This window comes from Rattus norvegicus, chromosome 10 (assembly GCF_021556685.1).
Source record: "Rattus norvegicus strain SHRSP/BbbUtx chromosome 10, alternate assembly SHRSP_T2T, whole genome shotgun sequence".
NCBI classification, from domain to species: domain Eukaryota; kingdom Metazoa; phylum Chordata; class Mammalia; order Rodentia; family Muridae; genus Rattus; species Rattus norvegicus.
The window spans coordinates 25,995,393-26,017,338 of record NC_141543.1 but is presented as its reverse complement, the minus strand read 5'-3'; the positions used below and the strand labels follow the sequence as shown (position 1 = coordinate 26,017,338).

General features: G+C 47.8%; 1 protein-coding gene across 1 annotated transcript in view; it reads right to left on the bottom strand.

Annotated features, from left to right (window-relative positions):
* The window catches only part of Slit3 (slit guidance ligand 3), a 585,823-nt gene that overhangs the window by 140,865 nt on the left and 423,012 nt on the right, over window positions 1-21,946 (bottom strand). Inside the window, 1 exon segment of the mRNA NM_031321.1 lies at window positions 18,087-18,158. Coding sequence (NP_112611.1) covers window positions 18,087-18,158 — 72 coding nt within the window.

The window sequence follows — 21,946 nt, the reverse complement described above, 5'->3', positions numbered from 1 at the left end:
TTCAACCTTCCAAAGAGAAAAGGTGCTACAACCAGAGACTGTCACCCCATGCTCCAACATGATTACTTCTCCAGCTACAGATTACTTCTCCAGCCCTTGTGACCCTAGTCCTAAGTAGGGTTCCAGTGACCACATCTGCCACACAAATACTTTCCTCAAATGCCCTTGGTCTCTCCATTACTTACTTGGCCAACAGCAGGAAGGCTGGGGTGGGGACACACAGAGGGAAAGAGACTAGTTCTCGTCCCCCCAACCCTCTGACATTCACCATATGCATTGTGTGTCTTATACTATGTTAGGCATTCAGTAGGGATGCACACAGCCACTTAGCACCACGTGTGTGTGTGTGTGTGTGTGTGTGTGTGTGTGTGTGTGTGTGTGTGTGGTCTGTCCACCCACCCACCCACCCAGGAAGCCATTGGGGTTCAATCATGCAACAATAAATAGAAATTCACCACCCCCATTACACTGGGTTGCCCCCTCTCTTCTATACCAGGAAAGGAAGCCTCCAGGAGAGAAGCAAAGCTGGCACCTTTCCAGTCACCTCAGAGTTTCAGGCTCTAGACTCAGGGGAAGCATCATGTGCAAGGCAGTGCATACAAAGCATAAAGCCAGGAAGGAAGTAGGTGAGCGCTGGGTTCAGATCCCACCTACAAAGCTTAGCAGCTACAGCAGAATAGAAAAGCCACCTTGCCTGCCTGCGGCTAGGTTTGCAGAATGACTACCAACCAGAACTCTGAGCAACCCCTTCGCTATTCAAAGGCAAAGTACAAGAAGGCTCGACAGGCCTAGCCAGCTACCATCAGATGGCGTTCACAGTCGCCCTCACCACTTGGCTGCACACACGGGGCAGCCACACTCAGGCTTCAGTTGGAAGAGTATGCAGCAGTAGCCCAGCCGCAATGACTTATTAACGTATTACTACACTGATATTTAAATGCGAGCTGTAATGAGAGCTATAAAACATTTACGATAATAGCAATTATTCCAGAGCTCAAATGACTAAACACAGTATTCACACTTTCATGATTTGCTGCTTGAGTCTGGCTGGCTCAGGGATGTCAGAAGGTTGCTAACCTTGTAGACACTCTGATTGCGCTGGAAGCCGCGGTTGCTGTTTTGCTAAGAAACACAGATTCCTTTTGATTTCTGGTCTTGGCAGCTTTGGCCCAGGGAGGGAGCACCGCACTCTGTCTGGCTCTTAGGTCCTGCCTAAGAAGCTGGCATTCAATGGGAGAGTTGGCATGAGGTCCCCAGTGCAGAGGGGCAGAGCTGGTGAACAGGGCCCCCAAAGGCAGAGCCCTCGTTAAGAGTCTGGCTCTGCTGTTTATAGCCTACGTCACTGTGGATAACTTTCAGAATCTCATTACTTTTCTCCTTTGCAACACAGGAGTAATAACTAATGCTCTCACGGAGCACGAGCCTCTTATATGGAGGTAGTCTCTAGGTTGTGGCTCTCTATCTTCCATTCCTCTCATCAGGGGGTGGAAAGGGGACTTGGTAAAGTGTGGGCCTTGCACTCACGAGAAGCTGAGAATACGCCTAGAACTCATACCGATTCCTCTTCCTACCCAGTAAAACGAGAGGCGGTGTCAAGACTTAAATCCAAGCAAGTCTGGTCTCGGGAATGAGATGGGTGTAGACTTCCAGTTGCTGCCGTAACAGATGACCATGACTTTGGTGGCTTGAATTTACTCTCCTACAGTTTGGAGGTCTTAAATCTAAAGTGGGTCCAGGAGAGCACACTTCTTGGGAGTCTTTGGGGGTAGGGGTTTGTTTTCTCGATATTGTAACTTGAAGGGGAGTCTACATTCCTTGGCCCATGCTCCGTTCTTAGGATCTCACTGTGATTGTCTCCTCCCCCTTTTAAGGAACCCAGTGATTGCATTTACAACGTCTCTCTACCCACAAGATCTTTAATTTGGTCTCATTTTTCAAGGGCCCCTAGTGTGAGACCCACAGATTTGTGAGATGAGGACGCTGGTATCTATGGGACTCGGTTATTTAGCCAACCACGAATACCAGGAAATAAAGTAAACAAAGCACTTAGTACGGGAGAGGGGCAGAGCTGGTGTTTGGTGATTGTTGCAACTGTGAGGTCAGGGAATGAGGAGCCCCACTTTGGAGATGAGCAGTCAGAGGCTAAGGAAGGCTGAGGATCCCGTGTGGACAGCACACTGCTGTTGGTGAATTCTGGACTGTCTGTTCTTCCTTCCCATCTCGGTTCCCTGACTCACCCATTGCCCTCTCCAGTCCTTATCTGTCCTCACATCTACTCTGGACCCAAAGCCAGGAGATCTGCGCCACCCTCCTGTCACCTCATGTCTTATAAGTCTTAGCAGCAGAAAACAAAAGGCTCTCTCTCTCCCTGTAACCCTGTTCTACTTCCCCGCAGTTGGTTGACCTGTTCTGTGCTACAACGACCTTGTCAACCTCATGCGTTTACCTCCATTCCCCCCTGAGAGGCCACGCTGGGACTACCTTCAGCCCCTTTAGTCTGCTCTTTGAAGCTATGTGGAGAATACAATCTCCCAAATTATCCAGGTAAGATGGGAGGTTTTTCTCCAAGTAAGTACTACTAATTCAGCATTTTGCTTTCAAACCCGGGGCTAAATTTATTCTGTTAATTTCTTTTTTTATGTGGATGGGTGGTTTGTCTGCGCGCTTGGTGTCTGTGGAGAGTAGAAGAAGGCACTAGACCCCCCTGGAGGTGGAGTTAGACATGGTTGTAAGTTACCATATGGGTAGGGATAGAACCCGGGCCCGTGGGAAGAGGAGCCAGCATTCTTATCCACCAGCCCATCCTTTCCCAGATAGGATTCTGCTCATTTCAGGGTGACCTGACCTCCTCCATTTTCAACCACCCCAAAGGACAGTTGGTTCTGAAATGACACACCAACCTGAAGCCTATTGGAAACACCTCTCTTCCTTACAGGGCTGAGGTGACAGTCCGCCCCCTCCCATGTCTCTCTTATAAATGTTGTCTTCAGAGCTGAGGCCTGAACACCAGCCCACTGGTCCTTAGGCTCTGTCATATTTGGAGCACAGCCATCTAATTAAAAGTGACCAATGCCACACTTGCCTATGGACCTTGTGATTGTGAGCATTCCCAGGGGCAGCTGCCCTCCCAGCCTCTACATGGCAGATCACTACTGTCCGTAACTCTAGTTCTAGGGAACCTGACACTCTCTTCTGGCTGCTATAGGTGCCAGGGATACACATATACATACATACATACATACATACATACATACATACATACATACATGTTTGTGTGTATATGTGTGTTTACATATATATAATAAAATTAATTAATTTTTCAGGCCACAAAGGATCAGCAAGTTCACTATCTCTACCCTATGGCCCATATAAAGCAGGGTGCCCTGTGGTTTCTAAGTCAGATGCTGGGATACTGTGGCAAGACAGGGGCTCACCGATAACAATGAACGCAGAAGGGGATAGTGCGCATGACAGTCAGCTCCAGATTCTAGAAAACGGGCCAAATCCCATCCCATGAGCTTGCTTTTGTCAACAAAGTTTCATCTGTTTATTTTTGTGCTGTCTGTGACTGCTGCTTTTGGGCGAAGCCTAAAATATTTACCATCAGGCTCTGCCATTCTGATCCTGTGTCTGCCAGGGACTAAGTCCTGATGAATCAGAGCTATTCAGGAAAACTAGGGGATTAGGTCAAAGGCATCAGAACTTAGAAACAAAAAGAAGCTCAAATATTTTCAGGAACCCAATGGTGATCCAAACGGAGCCAACAGATCCAAAGGCAGAGAGTTAAACTCCTAGCCAGCACACCGTGCTCCCTGCCTGGACTGACCCTAGAGTTTCTACACTTGTGTGGGGACCAGGGCCAACACAAGGCATTTCCACACCAGGCTGGAAAGGGAATGGAAGTGGGTGCAGCGCCAGACCAGCAACATCACCTAGGAATGTTAGCCATGCTTCTCAGTCCACTCAGACCTGCTGAGTAGAAATCTTGGTGTGGACCTCTTTGCCGTCCATTAATGAACCCTCCCGGGCTCCTTATGCAAGCCCACTTCTCTTTGTTCTCCTGGAGCTCAAACGCAGGGTTTGAGGCATAGGAGGCAACACAACACCACTGATTTACTTCCCCAGGCTGCCCTTGAATTTGCGATGCTCCTGCCTCAGTCTCCAAGTAGCTGCCATTATGGGTATGTGCTGCCAAGCTCAGCTCACCTCACAATCGACACTCACTGAACCAGGAGGGGAGCTAAGAACAGACTCTCCTGCCTGTAAGTGTGCAGGTCAGTAAACAGAATGACGGAAGACCTCTTTTATGGCAGGAATGGTGTTTTCCCAATGAGGGAAATAACAGGGGGGTAATAACCACCACTGGAGAGATCTGGTATGGCTTCTGCCTCCCCAGCTCTTTATTGGCCTCTGCTGGGTGCCAATGTGTAGTTCTCTCTTGCGTCGTTCAAGATAGCCATCTTTGATGTAGGGAGCTCTGACCAGCTACATCCACTCTGCCCTGGCAACCTTAATAAGGCTGACATTTCCCTCTGTCTCCTCCCATTAGGCCATCGCTTTATCACTCTGAGCTTCCTTGGCTCTGGGTGTAATCTGCATGTTGTGTGTCCATAACACCATGTAATTGGCTCTAATGCAACAATATTATCTGTGTGCGTGTATCACATAATTGCAAAAGCTGGTGTCTGTGGTGACTGCAACTACAGCCTCCCACTGGGCCAACTTTCTCAGGTTCTGAGACCCCCCTCTGAAATGCAACTCCCCCTCCCCCCCAAGACAGCCAGACTCCTAGGGTCTGATGAACTCGCTTGTTAGATGGGCCCCTTCACTCCCTGACTCCAAGCACGCTTCCTTCTCCCCTAAGCCCAGATAAGTGAGGTGGCTCCTTCAATGGTCACCTTGGTGAAAATCAGCAGCAGTCATTTTTATTTAAAGTGAGCCTGGACACGACCGAAGTCTCATGCCTGAAAGCCAGAACTAGCTCCCACAGAGCTTCTGTTGAATTCATAGGATGCAGGACCATTTTCTGACAAGCCGCCGAGTGTCAACACTGGAGCTGGACCCTGTGGGAAACATCGAAACTACTGGCGAGGGGCCTGGCGAGCACAGCAGGGGTTCTGGCAGCCTGCGAACTTCAAGGGGAGGGGCTGGGAGTCCCTGGCTTCCCCTGCCTCTTGCTTGGCTCAGGGAAGGCCAGGGGGAATGAGACTCAAGTCTTCAGGGCTGTTTCTAAATGGCTGGTTCTCTTCTCTGGCTCGGATGCTACAGCAAAACTGACTGGTTTGAAACCATCGCACGCCAGGAATCAGAACTTGGGGCAGGTGACCAACTCCTTACACTCTTCAAGGTCCTAGGAGTGGAGTCTTGAAGTGAGTGTTTACTCACTCAGCTCTTATCAAGTGTGCAAGTCTCTGCAGACTTGGTCCTCGGGGAGCGCACCCTGATGCCCACTGGGCCCATTGAACTCTCACTAAGCCTGTACTGGACTATGGCTACCCAAGGTACCCCTCAATGGTGAGCCTTTGTGGATGAAGCTCTTTCTACCATCTCTCTTATAGTTGGGTGGGATCCGCCTTCTCTCCTAGCTCTGTTCCGTCCTAATTTGTCTTGATGCTCTTAGTCAATTCTAGAAGTCAGGAAGGAGGAAGAGATGGTGGTTAACCCTTTGAGGAAAATCTTCACTTGCCAGTGAAGGTGACCATAATGACAGATAGCAGTAACGGTACTGACACTCTGCCTATAATGGCCTGGGCACTGCGTGCACGCTATCTCGTTTCTTTCCCCTAATGTCCAGAAATCCAAGCCTTATGCCCACTTGTTACCCCATGCGAACTGTGCCCAGTAACACACTGTCATTCTGTGGGGCTATCTTCACAGCCAGGTGTGTTTTCGGGGTCTGTAGCTGTATTACATGGTGGAGGTGGGTCATACTGCTTTGTGCCTGCCGGACTCTCTTTACTTTGGTGGACATATGAGGGAAAAGGCTCACTGCTGAGGCTGCCCAGAGGCAACAGCCCTGCTCTTGTTCTACGAAGAGGAGGAGTTTAGCTAGCTACGGAGGCTACGTGCAAGAGAAGATAGTCGTGGCCCCTATGCATTTTAAAGAAAAGGCTTGGTCAGTAGGTGGAAGTGTTACCAAAAATCATCATGGCCCTTGGTGTCCTATAGGCTGAATGAGTGTTTACAAATACACCACAGAACCAAAAGCTCCTTAACCTAAGCCGATCTTTCTCCTACTGGACCGAGAAATAGGTCTCTGAGGTCAGACTAGCCGGAGAAGGATGAGAGCAGCTACCAAACCTGCCCTACCTGCTCTCAGCTTCCCTGGGTGCTGCGTAATACCGAGTTCCCCGATCTCCCTGTGGACCGTTTAAATTAAAGCTCATAACCATTGTGTGGGCATATAATGAAAGCAACTGATGCTGCACTGATTGGACCATTGCTCTCAACTGTTAGAAAACATAATGATCTCACAAGGGGCCTTATTCACTGACGTATAGCAGCCGGGCTCTCATCTGACACCTCAAATTAGCAGCCAAAGCATTAACAGCTGGGGTTTTTGTCTCAATATTTGTACCCGACTCTAAAGTGATTTGGCACCGGGTGAGTGTTATTTTTAAACACACAGCGCTCACCGCCAAGTAACATTTTAAATGGTCTCCAGGTGTCATGTAAAACCTACAGAAATAAATAAAAACAATCGGCTGCCAATTTGGGTCTTTGATGAGGAGGATTCCTTAACAAAAGGGCCAGTCTCCGGCTCTTCTCTCATTACGGATCCAGATTACAACAGACAGAAATTCATCTCCATCCACTCAGCAGAGCCTCCGCATTGAGAGAGGAGAAGGGGAGACGCTTTGAAAAGTGTAGAGAGGGAAGAGCAGAGGAGAGAGACAAGCCCTCACACGCTACCATTTGCCCAGCCTGGCACCTGCCTATGTGAGTGTTTAGCATGCCCTGGTGTCTTTGGCAAGGGCAGGCTGAAGAACTCATTCATGGATACCTGCCGCGGTTCAGAATGGCTGGACTGCTTTATGACCTGGTTAACCGAAAACGATATGCCCCAGGACGTTCTGTGACTGAGAGAGCGGTGGTCTTCCTATTCCCTTTTGTTGTCTATGGGATGAAATCTGGATGCAAAACTGCCCCATGTAGGAGTCAGGCAATTGCCACTATGCCAAGGTTATCTGTAGTAGGCCCTGAACGGAAGAGTGACCTCTGTAGCTGGGCAGGTGAGTTTGGAATCAAGGAGAGAAGAAATACATACGTTTTCAAAATCTCAGCTGTACTTGGTGTCTCTAACGGGATGACACACTATCTTGATAAAGACAACAAGACTATATCTGCTTTTTGTTTGCTATTTTTTTAAAAGATTTATTTACTTTTATTTAATGTGTATCAGTATTTTGCCTGCAATGTATATCTGTTCATTGTGTGTGCCCCTGGTGTCCACAGAGGACAGGAGACCTCCTCGAAGCAGAGTTACAGATGCCACCTTTATGTGGTGGCTGGGAACTGAACTCGGGTCCTCTGGAAGAACAGCCAGAGCTCTTAGCCACTGAGCCATCTCTCCGGCCCTACAAAGACTGTTTGGTGCTTCACTATACAAGCAGGGCCAGGTTGCATGTTTGACACATGGGAAACATTTACCAAACGGGTGGTTTGTTTAAAGATAAGAAGGGTGGTGTTGGGGGCATCTTTTGAAACAAATAAATGTCCGAATGGAACAGCCTTCTGTGCTAATCTGGGGGACAACTCAATTATCCACACGAGTGGGCTGCACAGGGACTGCAGCGAATGCAGCCTTCCTAAGTGGATTGTCACTTTGAATTTCCAGAACCTGTGCTAAGCTGGGGGCACAGTGTTTCCAGGGCTTCCTTTTATTCTTTAAAGAGAAATGTGAATCCTGCACGATTTTCATAGGAAATCTTTTGCATTTTTAAGATTGGCACCACTCACCTTTAGAAACACAATCCATAGATGAGCCAAATACTTGGGAAGATGTGGTTTACGGGGGCCAGGTTTTATGCTCTGACTTAAACAATGAACAATTTGAAATAGGACACACACACACACACACATTTACACACTCACACATACACAATACATTCACACACACTCACATACATTCACACACACTCCTCCACACATACACACATGTGCACGCACAGATTTAGAATATGGCACACCCGAGCTGTGGTTAAAATTTTCTTCTGCCTGTCATCCCCTGAAGGGAAGCTGTCCTCTGAGAAACAGTCCCTGGAGACCTACTTCTCAGATTCCCTGTCTTTAAACAACCCGGCCTGATTCGATGTGTCTTCTACTCCATGATTACTCCTTGGTGACAAACATCCCGAGTTTCTGTTCTTGGGGGAAGACTGCTCCTCCCAGAAGGGGCATCCCTGCCTGTCTAAGAATTCCGCTCATCAGTTCTATGGCTGCACACAGAGTCACCGCCTGCATACAGTCTGCATTGGAGCCACTTCAGAGAAACAACACAGTGGGCTTGTCACTTTGTTCTCAGGCTGAGACCCACAGAGATCTCTGATATTCGCAGTGGAGAGGTACTCTGTTGGAGGGCTGGGTTCAGCTCGCACCTTGGCTTCTCTGGGCTCACTAACACAAGTGGAGGGGGCTCCAGGATTTACTAATGGAGCCTCTGATCACCAATGGTAGCTGAAGGATGATGACCTGGGATTCCCCTCCCAGGCTACCGTCTGACTAGACAGAGACACTGGGGTGGTCATTTCCTAAGCAGTGGCCATATGCTTGGAAGGGTCTAAGAAGGCAGGGTGTTGTCCTCATGCAGAATGCAAAATGTTCCCTCCGGCAAGCCCAGGGATCAAGGGATGATGCCACAGACAGGACACGGAGTCTGGCTTCACTAATTTTTGTTTCCTGTCTGGTAATACAGAGAAGCAGACGGCCATAAAAAAGCATTGGATAAGGAGCCAAAAGAACTGTTTTCTGGCCTGGTGCTGCCACGAAATTTTCCTATAGCTACAAACACTTCGCTTAACCTTTCCAGGGAGAAGTTTTTTTTTTTTCCTTTTAAAATGAAGAGAGCCCCCCACCCTCCAGGGTCTTTCCAGTTCTTAATTTTACTAATTCCAGAAGAGTGGGTGCTGACTGTAAAATGCCATTGCTGGACTGTGAATAGCTCTCAAAACAGAACTGTAAGTATTTTGGATTCCCAGCTGTGCATACGGGCAGGACATCTGGCCAGACTCTACAAGTCACTTTCAGTCCCCAGAACTCGGCATGTGACAACAGTTACAGACACGGCTCCCTTTCTCTCTCTCTTTATGCAGTTACCTGTTTCTGCTTCTGCGTGGCCAATAGGCTTCTTTCCCTAACCGGATGCCGTGTTCCCCACTCATGGTTGGAGACAGATGGGACCAGACAAGGAAGTGAGTTTGCCACTCAGTTGAGTGCCCAGCATACAGTCTCACAAGACTGAGAGAAGGGAACACTGGCCACCGGGGCTAACTCTCACGGAGGTCTGACTTCAGTGGGCTGCGACTGTAATAATTACAGCCCAGGAGTCTTGAAAAACAGGTCTTTTGTGGGTGTAAGATCTAGATGTTTAAACTGAGATAGAGGAAGGCTGGGATGGAGAGGTCGATATAGCAATGGATTCACTATTAGAAAATGTTGTTTGTGAGGCATCAAAGGAAAGGGAGAGTTGGGCCTGGAAGGAACTCTGGAACCGTGCACAGGGCACGCCCAGTTCAGACAGCACACAGATGTCCAGTTAGGCCTCAACAGGCCTTGCCCCATTAGATGCTAAATGTGGGTATTTACATTTGCAGCAGTGGAAGTGAGGCGGGATGAAATAACCCATCCTCGGGTGCATGTGCTCAGGAGTCAACGCCTGACTTGTAGCTACCGTGTTCGCCCCACGGATGCGGTAGCATCTCCCTCACAGTCGTTGAGGGCCTAGTGGATGGGGCTGCTGGACATGCTTATGGCCACGCGTGGGCCAAGTGTTCCCGTGCCTTCAGACAGTCAACGAAGGCTGAAAAGAAATGATTTTACATAAAAAATCACTCGAGTTCTAAATGTCGGTGATGGGCTTCTCATTTTTTCTGTTTGAGACAGGGTTTTCCTGGGCAGCTCAAGTTGGCTGGCACTCACCAAGGGGCCCAGGATGGACCCCAACTCTTGATCTTGCTTCGCCTTTCTGAGTTCTGGTGTACACGGGTACACCAAACAAAACAAAACAAAACAAACAAACAACAACAAAACCACAAAACGGCATCAATAGGAAGATTTGCTTCAAAACCCCTTGGTTCGTAAAGAACAATTCAGCTAGCTCAGCACCTCCCCTTTGTCTAGGAATCTTCACCGGTGCATTTTCAAATAGCCAGTTTTCCCCTGAGAGGGAGGTGAAATCACCAGGTACCTCAGATGGAAGGTCCTTTAAAGACTCAAAAAAAGGTTGGTTATTTAAATGTAAAAATTATTTTAGACCTCCAAGTACTCTTTTACTTTTTCCTGAAGCCAGCGTTCTTAAAACCTAGTTATTTTAAACATGGGCCCGTCATCAAACGTAGAGACTGAGGGACTCTGGGAAGACGGATGTGTTACGTGGCACCAGAGTGCTTAGCGAGAAGCCGGTGCCTGTCCTAATATGCTGAAGGCTGAACAGAACTCGCAAAATGCAATTTAATCCCGATAGTCTGGGGCACGTCGCAATTTGCAGCATAGTGTCAAAAAAAAAAATCATGTTCGGGGATATTTTAAGAGTTTCATTAAGCAATGACAGTTCTAAATTCAAAACCATGCCACGAGTAAACACTGACTCCACGACTGTTAAAACAAACGCGCAGCCCCCCAGAGAAAGCCAGGTGACACATTTCGTAAATAAATGAAAATGAATCTCATCTATTAGAATGTGCTGATTTTCACTGTCGCTCTGATTTTGTTCAGTGTTAAAAGTAAGAGAGGACCAGGGTTGGGGGAAATTACCATTTGGCTGGAGAACTGTCAAATCACAGGCAATGTGAGAAAGGGCTGCTTCTGTCAAACACCTCGTGCGACCTTTACCACACTAGGACAGCCACACCTTAATTTTGTTCTGGGCCAGAGAGCAACAGCATTCTGTAGAGGAATTGTGGCGTGGTGGGCCTCTGTTTAGTTTACTAACTTCACCCTGATTGGGTGCCTTGTACTTTAGCTGACTACCTACTATGCACAGCAGTGAAGCAGTACCGAGTGTCCCCCAACTTCAGTTTTCACCGGTCTCCACCCGCCTTTGTTAGGCACGTGCTAGTGACATCTCCTTTAACCTACACAATAGCTCTAAGGGACATGTATGGAGGTTCGCACCGTCCACTGAGGACTGAACCTCTTTTATCTAGTTTGGTTGACATTGGACTGGCTTCCAGCTTGTTGAGAATGCCTCCCACCCCCATGCTCAACCGTGGGGCAGTTCTGTAGACCCGAACGTGGTGGTGATTGAAGCAGGTTTAAATGTAGGTCTGACAACCCTATCAACCAGCTTTTCAAAGAGACAAACTGTGGTTCGCACACCATTCTACACAATGAGAATGGCCACTGGCTACGCTGGTGCGATTACTTCTCCCTATAGCTTGGGCATTAGAGTGTGTCATTAATAGAAGTTTTTAGTTATGTTGTTATAGTAGAGTGCCTAAGTGCAAGGGGTTAGGTGATCTGCAGTAACGAAGCTGAAGACTAGACTAAGGATTCCCTTGACCTGGCCAGTGTCACTTTGGAGAACTTAATTCTCATTCTCTGATCCTCAGTTTCCTCACTGGTTGAGCAGGGCTAATGTAACCTGCCCTATAAAGTTATGGCATACACTTAAGTAAAAGGCCATCCTTTGAAGTCTCAGCTTGCTGTCTGAAACATGCTCGGAAAGGAAGGCGGGCGCTCAAAAGCAGTGAATGCTCACACACAGAGGAAATAGTGACATCCCTAACAACTCATATATTACATCTCCATGCCATGTAGTATATTATTATGACATTACTACTGTTAACCAGAGCAATGGTGGCTCAGCTGCAGTGGAGGACAGCTCTCCGTTTGCACTGAAATCCAGCTTTGCTGAACTGGACTGTCCTTGACCACTGCAAACACCAGTGCCTCATACCCCCTCAGCTAGGACCTAACGTCAGAAAAAGGACTCCTTCCCATCTACCCTTCTCTGTCTGTGTATGGGTAGAATGTCTGGCTATGCCATACCGGCCTGGATGTGGCTGAATTAGAACCACACTGGGAGTATGGTGAATGCTGTCACCTCAGGATGCCTTTTTGAGTCATGTTCGGATGCCCGGACCTCTAAAACCAAAGATGAGTTTGGAGGCCAGCTTAACTCTTGAGAGGAACCCCACAGGAGATGAGTCATGAGGCATTCCTGGCTGTTCCTGGGTTGTCCTTGCTCAGTTTCGGGAGTCCTAGACTCTACGTTGCTCAGGTCTCTCTGTGTACGGCCATTCAAAAAATCTGGCAAGGTCTGGCCCTGGGCACGTCACCTGGCACTCTGCTGACACAGTGTATCGGGGTTGCCTGGGTTGGCAGTGAACATAAGGGAGACCAAGTGCATGGCGGGGCAGAAAGTAAGCCGGGCGATGCTCCTTGGCCATGGATGACCACTGCAGTGCAGAACTGTGGTCTTAGGCTTGTGTCTGGGTTTTCGCGTGATGCTGGAAATTTGGATGTTTATGTAGGCGATTCCAATTTTTAAATGTGAAACATTACCCATATGTGTGCAGATATAGATATAGTTATAGATAGATAGATATTTGCAGAATAAGAAAAATCTTATTTGTGGCCTAGTCCGCATTCTCTAGTTTGAAAGAACAGAAAGGCGGACTGACCTTAGATTCTGTTATGGACACATTTGCTTTTCCTCAACATCCTTAACTTTATCAGAGTGTAATGGTACAGTCTTGATCTTGAAAAGGCAAGCTGTGTTTAGGATCCCCACCTTGCCAGGGGGTCCCCTTTGAACAGAGCTGTATGGCACACAATGTCCCAAGAAGGCAAAGAGCACAGACCAAGGAGCCAAGACCTCTGGGTTCCAATCTCTCCACTAATGACAATTTACTGTTGACCTTGGGGACACCGAGACTAGGTGACAGGGGCACCTAGGGTGCAGAAGGTTAGGAAGTATAGCTCTTCCTCCAGTCGCAGCCAGTTTCTCTACATTTTACCTAAGCAGTAGTTGGTCATTCTGGAGACCCCTAAAGGTCCTGCCAGCAACGGGCTATCTCGAAGTGACTGAATTTCCCAAATTGGCAAGTAACAGAAGTAGGAACAAGACCTTGAGCCCTGTATATACGATTAGCTATACACGCACGGGATTTCCATGCTACTGAGCTGGTTGGTACCTAGGTGTGTTTTCCTGACATCTGTAGCCTTGATTTTTTTTTAATATAATTACTTACTAGAATTCCTACTTCCTACATTTACTCTGGAGATAATATCTAAAAATATCTTTTTATTTTTATAAACTACAGGAAAAAAAAACCCAACGTATCTTATTAACCAGGATTCTTAGCGTATGTGTGGCTGTACCTGTGTGTGAACGCACAAGTGGAGATCAGATGACAACTTCAGGTGTTGGTTCACAAGCGACAGTCATCTTGTTTTCGAGATGGGGGGTCTCTGACTGGCTTGTCCACTCCTAGTAGGCTAGGCTGGCTGACCAGCAAGCCCCAGGGATACACCTGTCTCTCTCTCTCTCTCCTTCAAGGCTGGGATTACAAGCAGATAACTTGAGGCCCAGCTTTTTAAAGCCGGAGTTGTGGGGATCAAACTCAAGTCATCATGCCGGAAAGCAAGCCTCTCACCCTTTGAGCTGCTCCCCTGTCTCTCACTGGGTTTCATTTGTTGGTCCTCTCAATTTTTAAAGCGCAAGCTAAAGTGTCTCTTGTTGCTTTCCATTCACAGCAGGATGCTGTCCTGAGGGAGAGGCCTGGTCTCTCTGAGAAGTGCCTGGCCATTTTCAACTCAGCAGCCAAGGGCTGGAAGTCTCGCTCCCAGCATCCCGACTCCTGGAAACTCAGAACGCAGTGTCACCACGCATGGCCGCTGCATGACACAACTTATGTGATGAAAAAAGTGTATGAGTTGGAAGATGGACGATGAGTGGGTCAGGTGGAGGGGTAAGGGTCACTGTTGAAGTAACGAGGGGAGATCGGCCTCATGGAGGCCTGTGCTCCCCAATTAAGAACTTTACATGCCACAGAATAAAACCTGTAGTGGGTGTGTGTGCGAGCGCACATGTGTATGAGTTTGTGGACAAGATTCTTTACTTTCCTCTGCATGTTTGATTTCCCTTACACTTAGAGGGGCCTTGCACGATGAGAGGCCTCACACTTTGGAGGACCCGTTAGCTGAGTAAAGGGAGTGCCAAGGACGATTTGGCATGCTTGTGGGAAGCTCTGAAAAGAGGCACTGACAGCTCGCCTGGCTCGGCCCTTGGAGAACACTCCGCACCACCCTGCAGCACACAATGGGCACACTTCAGGGGCGTCTAACCTCTCCAGCCTCGGCAACAAGGCAGCTGAGGCAGCTTGGTACGGTGGTCACAGAGGCTGGGCTGCTTATCGCTCAGCGGCTAGTTGGCTTCTCTGAGGGGGACTAGTGTAAGAGGAGGGTGACGGGAACCGTAGCTTCTTGGAGGGAAAGCTGGAAGCAGGCAAATAGATAACATGGGGAAGTGTTACGGTGGTGGGTGCACTGTTTATTGTGGTGAGCACACTGCCCATGGCAGTGGGCGCACACCGGCTATGGTGGTGGGCACACAGACCACGGTGGTGGGCACACCGGCCATGGTGGTGGGCGCACATTGACTATGGTGGTGGGTATACTGATTATTATGGTGGGCACACTAGCCCTGGTGGCGGGCAAGATGAACTGCCAACTCTGGCCACTTTGCCATTCTTCCTCCAGCCTTAGGAGGTTTCGTCCTTACTACACTTCCTCCTTCTTCCCCTCTCTGTTGACGGGAAAGCACAGGGTGGTGTCCTCTTTCCTTGTTCACTATACCTTGAGCTGAACATTCCCCATGGGACACAGCCAGCATGGACAGGATGGTGGGACCTCTTACTCCTTCCCATTCTGGCCCTGACCTCGGTCTCCCACTGTGGTCAGGCCCCTCTCAGATTCAGCTTTTGAGCTCATGATCCATGTGGTGAACAAAACCAACTTTTCAATGCAAAGAAAATTAATGGTACTTCCTCCCACAGGAAGGAAGGAAGGAAAGAAGGAAGGAAGGAAGGAAGGAAGGAAGGAAGGAAGGAAGGAAGGAAGGAAGGAAGGGGGAAAGTGCATTACTGAGTGTGAAATATTCTGAGTGGTTGACTTTACAGACTTTTCTTAAGATAATCTCTAGAACTTTCTGAGAGATAAGCAAGTCATTTTCCCGATTTCCTACCACCCACTGTGTAACGTCAGCACATCTGAACCACGATACTCTTCTCGATGTGCAAGTTACTATTTTTCCCTCAGGATCCTAACATTAACCTCTCAAGGGCTAGTGTATTTTGAAAATCTTCCTTCTATCTGAAGAAAATTATTAACGTGTCAGGCCTCCATTTAGTTACTGTTCGCTGTGTTTCATTGACAAGATTTCTGATGGCGTCTGATATTTGGTCACAGAGACGTGTTACAAGATGTCAATGTGTAAAGGATGCTTGCAAGGTCTGGGGGTGGGGAGGGGAGGCATCTCCTTAAATGGAGATGTCAACTCCAGCCAATTTCGGAAAGGTTCACCATTAAAATGGATGTTTTCAAAACCCCATGCCTCTGCTGGAAATTAAAAAAAAAAACCAGCACAGAATAACTGATGATGATTAATTTTAAGTGCTTAGCCATGTGAAACCAAATGAGCATCCTTAAAACAAAGCTATTGATCTGGCTTTGTTTGGGATTGAGGAGATAAACTAATCAGGTCCTGCAGGTCTTCTGCAATGATGAGAAATGAGGACTTGGATTAGTTTTATCACTGTTATTATTACTTTGGTCATGGGTTTCTAGGTTTTAACTTAGAGACACCTGATATATCTGGGTATCATGTCCCTCCCTCCCCAGCCAGTAGCTGAGAGGGGAAGAGTTGTCTAAATATGTCCTGGGCAGGAGTTTGATCAGGATGAAGGCAGGGTAGGGAGAAACAGATGTGGGAAGGGCAACCCTTCTGTGTGGTCCCGTCTCAAAGGTGAGGAACACTCAGAGAGGTCACAGAGCTTAACCCAAGTCCATGGCTTCCCCAATTCCCACCCACATGAGTCTATCCTTAAAGCTCCCCCCCACCCCAGAGACTCCCTTAGACACCACTTGCTGCAGAGAACTAACCAAGGGAGGGGCTGACAGGTCACCACAGCTGTTTTGTGGCAGCTGTGACTTCCATGTCCTCAGTTCTTCCCAAGGAATTTTCTCATCTTCCTCATTTCCCCTGGCAAGGAGCAAAAAGCTTCCAAACGACCATTCAGGCCTTTCCCAAAGGCAGGGGAGAAAAAAAAAATCACACCTCCCTTCTCAACTCCAGTTTCCCAGGAAGAGAAGTCCTGGGCTGGGTTGCTAAATTGGAGCTGGCACACTCTCCCGCAGACATGCAATTGTTGCTGGTTCCGGGGTCAGGGTTTGGGTGAGGAGAGACCATCTATCTTAGGACTGACAATCTGACCTCTGCTGCCTGTGGGTCCTGTCTCTCCTATGCCAGGAGTCCTCAGCTTGCAATGGATCTCAAGTAGCTTGCAGCATCAGCATCCTCTAGATTTCCCGTGATTCCTCCTAGAATCACCTTCCTGCCTGGCAAGGTGGAGGGGACTCTTTCTGACCCAGTGCTGGCCTCTTCCAGGTAGAAAGGAACGTACGTGTGTGCACTTTCCTTTTTGTACAAAGGGATGTTTTAACGCATTCATTCATTTATCTGGCATTCGGTCTTATGCTGAAAACGGACACAGGAAAACCTTTGACTATGTAGTTTTCTTTTTTTTTTTTCTTTTTAATTTCCCAAGGATGCTCAACCCAACCCATCCTATTCTCTTATCATTCTGAAGCTAGAGTGGTTCCACTGTAATTATTTTTGCAGCTTTTGGAGAGCACATGTCACTCCCAAGTTAGAGCCATCAACTCCTTTACCTTACAGAAGAGAAAACTGAGGCTCCCAGAGCCAAAGAGACTTGCCCAAGGTCACACGGCTAATTAGCGGCAGGACAAGGACTGAATCGCATAACCCCTGACCTAAGTTCTACTACGCCTTACTGCTTCCTCTCCAGGCTCCCTCACATCAAGGGCAGTGAGCAGGGTAGCTGCTGGGGAAACAATCAAACTGTTTTCTAACACAATCCAACTTTAGTCGCATGACCCCAACATGACCCTTCAGTGACTTTTCTCCAGAAAGCAGGTTTCTTTAGTTAGAGCGAGTGAAAATCCAAGACACAGAAGGACAGTCTTGGGTGCGTGTGTGTGTGTGTGTGTGTGTGTGTGTGAGATGTTTCTACACAAGGTCTAAATGGTAGGATTACAAGGAAGGAGTATCTCCTCTCATCTTTTCATCCCTACCACTTTAAGGTTACTATTTAAAGTTTGAATTTAAGCCCGAGATAAGATCCCAGGCGCAGTAGCAATAGCTAGACCTTATCAGACTGCCTCTCATTCTCCCTTGTCCTGTGCCAAGGTCCCTCCCTGCTTCTGGCTGATTCTGACTCACCTTCTGGTGATAACCCCTCTGTCACTGGCCATAGACCTGTAACCTACCTCCCTATATGTCCACACTCAAATAGCTGCTCTCAGAATACACAGACAGATGCTGGGGGGGCTATCCTGGCCGTCTGCTCCACCAAATACGGCTGGAGCATGGAAGAAACGGCCGATTGAGGAACCCCAGTTTGTAGCAGGTGAGAAATCACACTTTGCAGCCTGCGAACACTTTGGGCAAGGTAAGCCGGAGGGATCTCCCGGTGCCCAATTTTAATAGCATTGCAGCAGAAGACCCAGAAACGCACCCACAAGGACCCCCTACGCGCACAACACACACGCTTCCCCCCTCTCCCCTCCGCACAACGCACACACTCTCTCACACACATAAGGCAGCAATCGCAGAATCAACTCACAGGATCTCCAAATCGCGCAGCGCTCGGAAGGCTCCATCTTCAATGCAGCTGATGTGGTTATTGTCCAGTTGCCTGTGGGAAAGCAAGGGGGAGCATGAAGGATGAGCAGGGGCAGCGGCGAGGGGCTGGGCGGCAAGCCGGCTCCCCGGCCACCAAGCGCCTGTCCCTCCACCCCTTGCGGGGCTCTGTTTGTCCCTGCCAGGAGCTCCTGCAGAGCCAGCCTGTCTGCCACGCTGCTCCGTCTCTTCTCTCTGACTGTCTGAGGGAACTACACGGGCGAGCGCACCAAAGGCTGTCAGGTCTCAGTAAATATTAATTGCGCATTTTTTTTTTAGGCAGAAGGGAGTAATTTCATTACATTAGGGCATCCAATCCATTACGAGCTCTTACTGTCATGTCACTGAAACAATTTCATTAAGCTAAAGGCCTGTAAATCATTGGAGGTCACTGCTCTGCCCTCCTCGACCTCCCAGAATGCTTTTTCCCCCCTCTCCCTCGGCTCCCTTTTACTGGAAGTTACAGTCTTTGCTTTGACACAGCGCTAAATCTCAAGGCTTTATCTGCCCAAGAGCGGTGAGGGTGCGTAGGGAATATACCAATTCCAAATTAGACTCAACTAATCTAATTTTATAGTCTTTTTATTATTCTAAGCACCAAACGTCTGTGGCGGTTTGATGTCTCCATGCATTGTTAGGGGCCCATCTGGTAGGTCATTCTATGGGAACATTTTCCGAGTAAATACAGATTCCCTCAAACCGCGCCACCATCATCAGCATTAAGGAAGTTCATTGATGGGAGTATTTGTGATGGAGAACTAAAAGGAATATCATTATTGCCTTAAAGATGCACCAATTACATTTAAATGGGGGTGTGTGTGATTAAATGCACCTACTTTAGGATTCCCTTTTAATTTCCCTTTCCTGTCCTAAGTGTTGGAAAATAATGTCTTTCTCAAAGATGCCTTGACTAATACACATTCCAGTTAAGGACTAAAGGATTTTAGTCAAGGAGTAATATACAGACATTGGGGTTGGTTCATTTGTTTTCTGAGCCAAAAATGTCTATTATTGGATAAGTAACAAATCGGGATATTTATTATAACCACACCTAAACTTATACTACATATAATTCATTTCCTAAATGGCAATGGACAGAAAAGAATCTTGTACAAAAAGTGACCAGCAGCGGCCAGCAATCTACTGTCCTCTGCAGAGGACACCACAGTTGGGGATAGGCTCAAAGTGTCGCTGTACTTAACTCTCCCCATGGAGACTCGAGTGAAATGAAAAACTGAACCCTTTCAGGTGAGTCACTTCCTATGGCTGGTATTCTACTCTGCTACTTCTGTTAACAAATCCCAAATCAGCTCTCCACAAAACACAGTCCAACTATCATTTGGTAAACTCTCACAAGGGGGCTTTTTATTTTATTTTTTATTTTACTTTTTGTCAAAGGAAGATAAGAGTTGAAACTAAAGCATTAGGATCATAGCAGAAGTATATGGGTGTCAGGGACCGTGCGTAGTCTTACGAAACTGCCTCACCCAGATAGACAGTCACCACGGTTCGAGGCTTAATATAAATCACGTCCAGAATTGAAAGTAACCAAGACACAAGTCTCAGAACGCAGGAGCGCCCTTGATGTGATGAGCTCTGCACCCAGTGTTCCGAGTCCTGGCTCATGCCGGCGTACGTGGACTTCCTGGGTTCCTCAGGCCGTCATCATTCTGGAGCCATTCTTCACACAGTTTTGCTGATATTTCTGATCTGTACTGGGGCGGCCACTTTCTGGATCTATTAGGGCAGTGTTAGTCTCACTGCCCAGATCCCAGACTATCATCAGTTTAAAGGCCAATGAATCAACCACGGCTCCCTGTCAAGGCCACCAAACCTTACCAAGCAGAAACTCGGCAGGGCTGGCTTTGAGCTCCAAAAAAATTGTTCAACGGATATGCTGAATCTGGCAAAAAAAACAAAACAAAACAAAAACAAAAAACAGAAAAACCCATACCATCCGCCCAAGTAGAAAAATATCTAAGTCATCAGACTGGAATGCCCTGTGGTGAGATGGCGATTTGTGGTGAACCTGACCATGTGCGTGCATCTTGCAAGAGGATGGATTTGCAAAGTAGTGTCCATCCCTCCAAAGAGGAGATTCTAAATGTACAGATCCCCTCCCCACCATGGGGGGGTGAAATCTTCAAGAGAAAAGAGAAAGTTATAGAAATAAGAGGTGGGGGAAGGGACCCCCCACCACAGAATGGTAGAAAGAGAATTAAAAAGTTTGGGGAGGGGAGGGCTAAAATGGTTTATAAAATTCTGCACTCTGTGTGGCGTCAGAGTCCCGAAGCCCAGGTCACAAAACGGTGTGGACAAGAGGACCCGATCATTGAAGGCAACATCAGAGGGGTTGGATACATTATTAATTGTGTGATGTTTAAGTATTTTCCATGGGAGGCACAATTTGACACTTATTTGTTTATTCATAAGAGGAATGCAATATAAGCATCTCTGCGGGTGTGTTTCCTAGCTTACTTTAGCACATGTGAAACGGATCAAAGATTAAAATATTTATGCTTAAGTGTGCCTGCCCAGAAGATGTTTATTATCATGGAGTTGTCGTCCTTTCATTCTAACGCATAAGCCAAACAGGACCTGTATCCCAACTATCCTCGCTAGTCAAGGGGCCAGGCTCAAGATGCACTGTTATTAAATCTCTGGAGGCGCTCTGCCTGAAGGGACGGTCAGTGGGGGACTACAACCGCCACTCCACCTTCCTGCTACTACAGCTCTATGGAATTGAGCATCAGAGGGTTCACAAAAAGCCCCATTAACAGTTCATAGTCAGTCCCTGTTGTTTCATGTAAACACCAGGTCCCCAAACAAAATGAGCAGGTGCCTCACTTGTTCAGACAGATGTCTCTTTCCTTTACCCTTATTTATATATTTATTCTAGGGAGGGGGTGCGGAGGTCGGAGGACGGTTTGAGTAAGTCTGATCTCGTCTTCAACAACGTGGGCTTTGGGGGACTGAACTTGGGTCATTAGGCTTGGTAGCAAGCATCTTTACCCATTGAACCATCCCGCCATGCCTAGATTGCCATTTTCTTTCCAAAATTAACAACTCAGAGACATCAAAGTCCTAAAGCACATAAGGGGGGAGGGGGTAATGGGGGGCAAAAAAATGCAAGCCCAGCATTTCTTTGTCGATGTTGGAACAGAGGACTAGTAAAACGCAGAGAATCTTCTGGTAGCCAACGCGTTTGATTTAGCCGTTTGTTTCCAGGAGTTCAGTATGCTGGAGGCTGCAGCTGTGCGTTCTGAGCTCCCTGGTCAAAGGGCTGCATCACGCCTTTGAAAAGATTTCACTCAAAGACCCTCTTAAAAAAAAGGAATGAGAAAAGCTCACGGGATGCCAAGCATACTGTCATTTAGGGGGCCTGGGCAGAAAGAACTTTCGAAATGTGAGCAGTAAGAGCTCACTAAGCATGCCTGGTTCTGCCCCTGTTCTTCCTAGGCGGTGAGAAGTGGATTTATTTCTCTTGGCTGCTAAGGTGTCTTCTGGTGCTTAGCACAGTTCCGTGGGAGCAACTGCTAAACCATGAGCCCTGTGACCCTTGCTATGACAAGAGACCATGCCTAAGTATTATTTCCCTCTGAGCCTGTCCACAGCTTAGCACCTCTTGGTTTCCGGAGACACAGAGCCCAGGCACCCCAGTCCCCGGCAGGGATCCCCAGAGAGAACTGTGAGATACTATGAGATTTCTGCAGTCTTCCTAGGAAGTCTAGGAAGGTAGCAGGTGGAAGAGGAAAAGCATTTTTTTTTCTTTTCGGAGGTAACTTCCATTGTTTCACTATACAG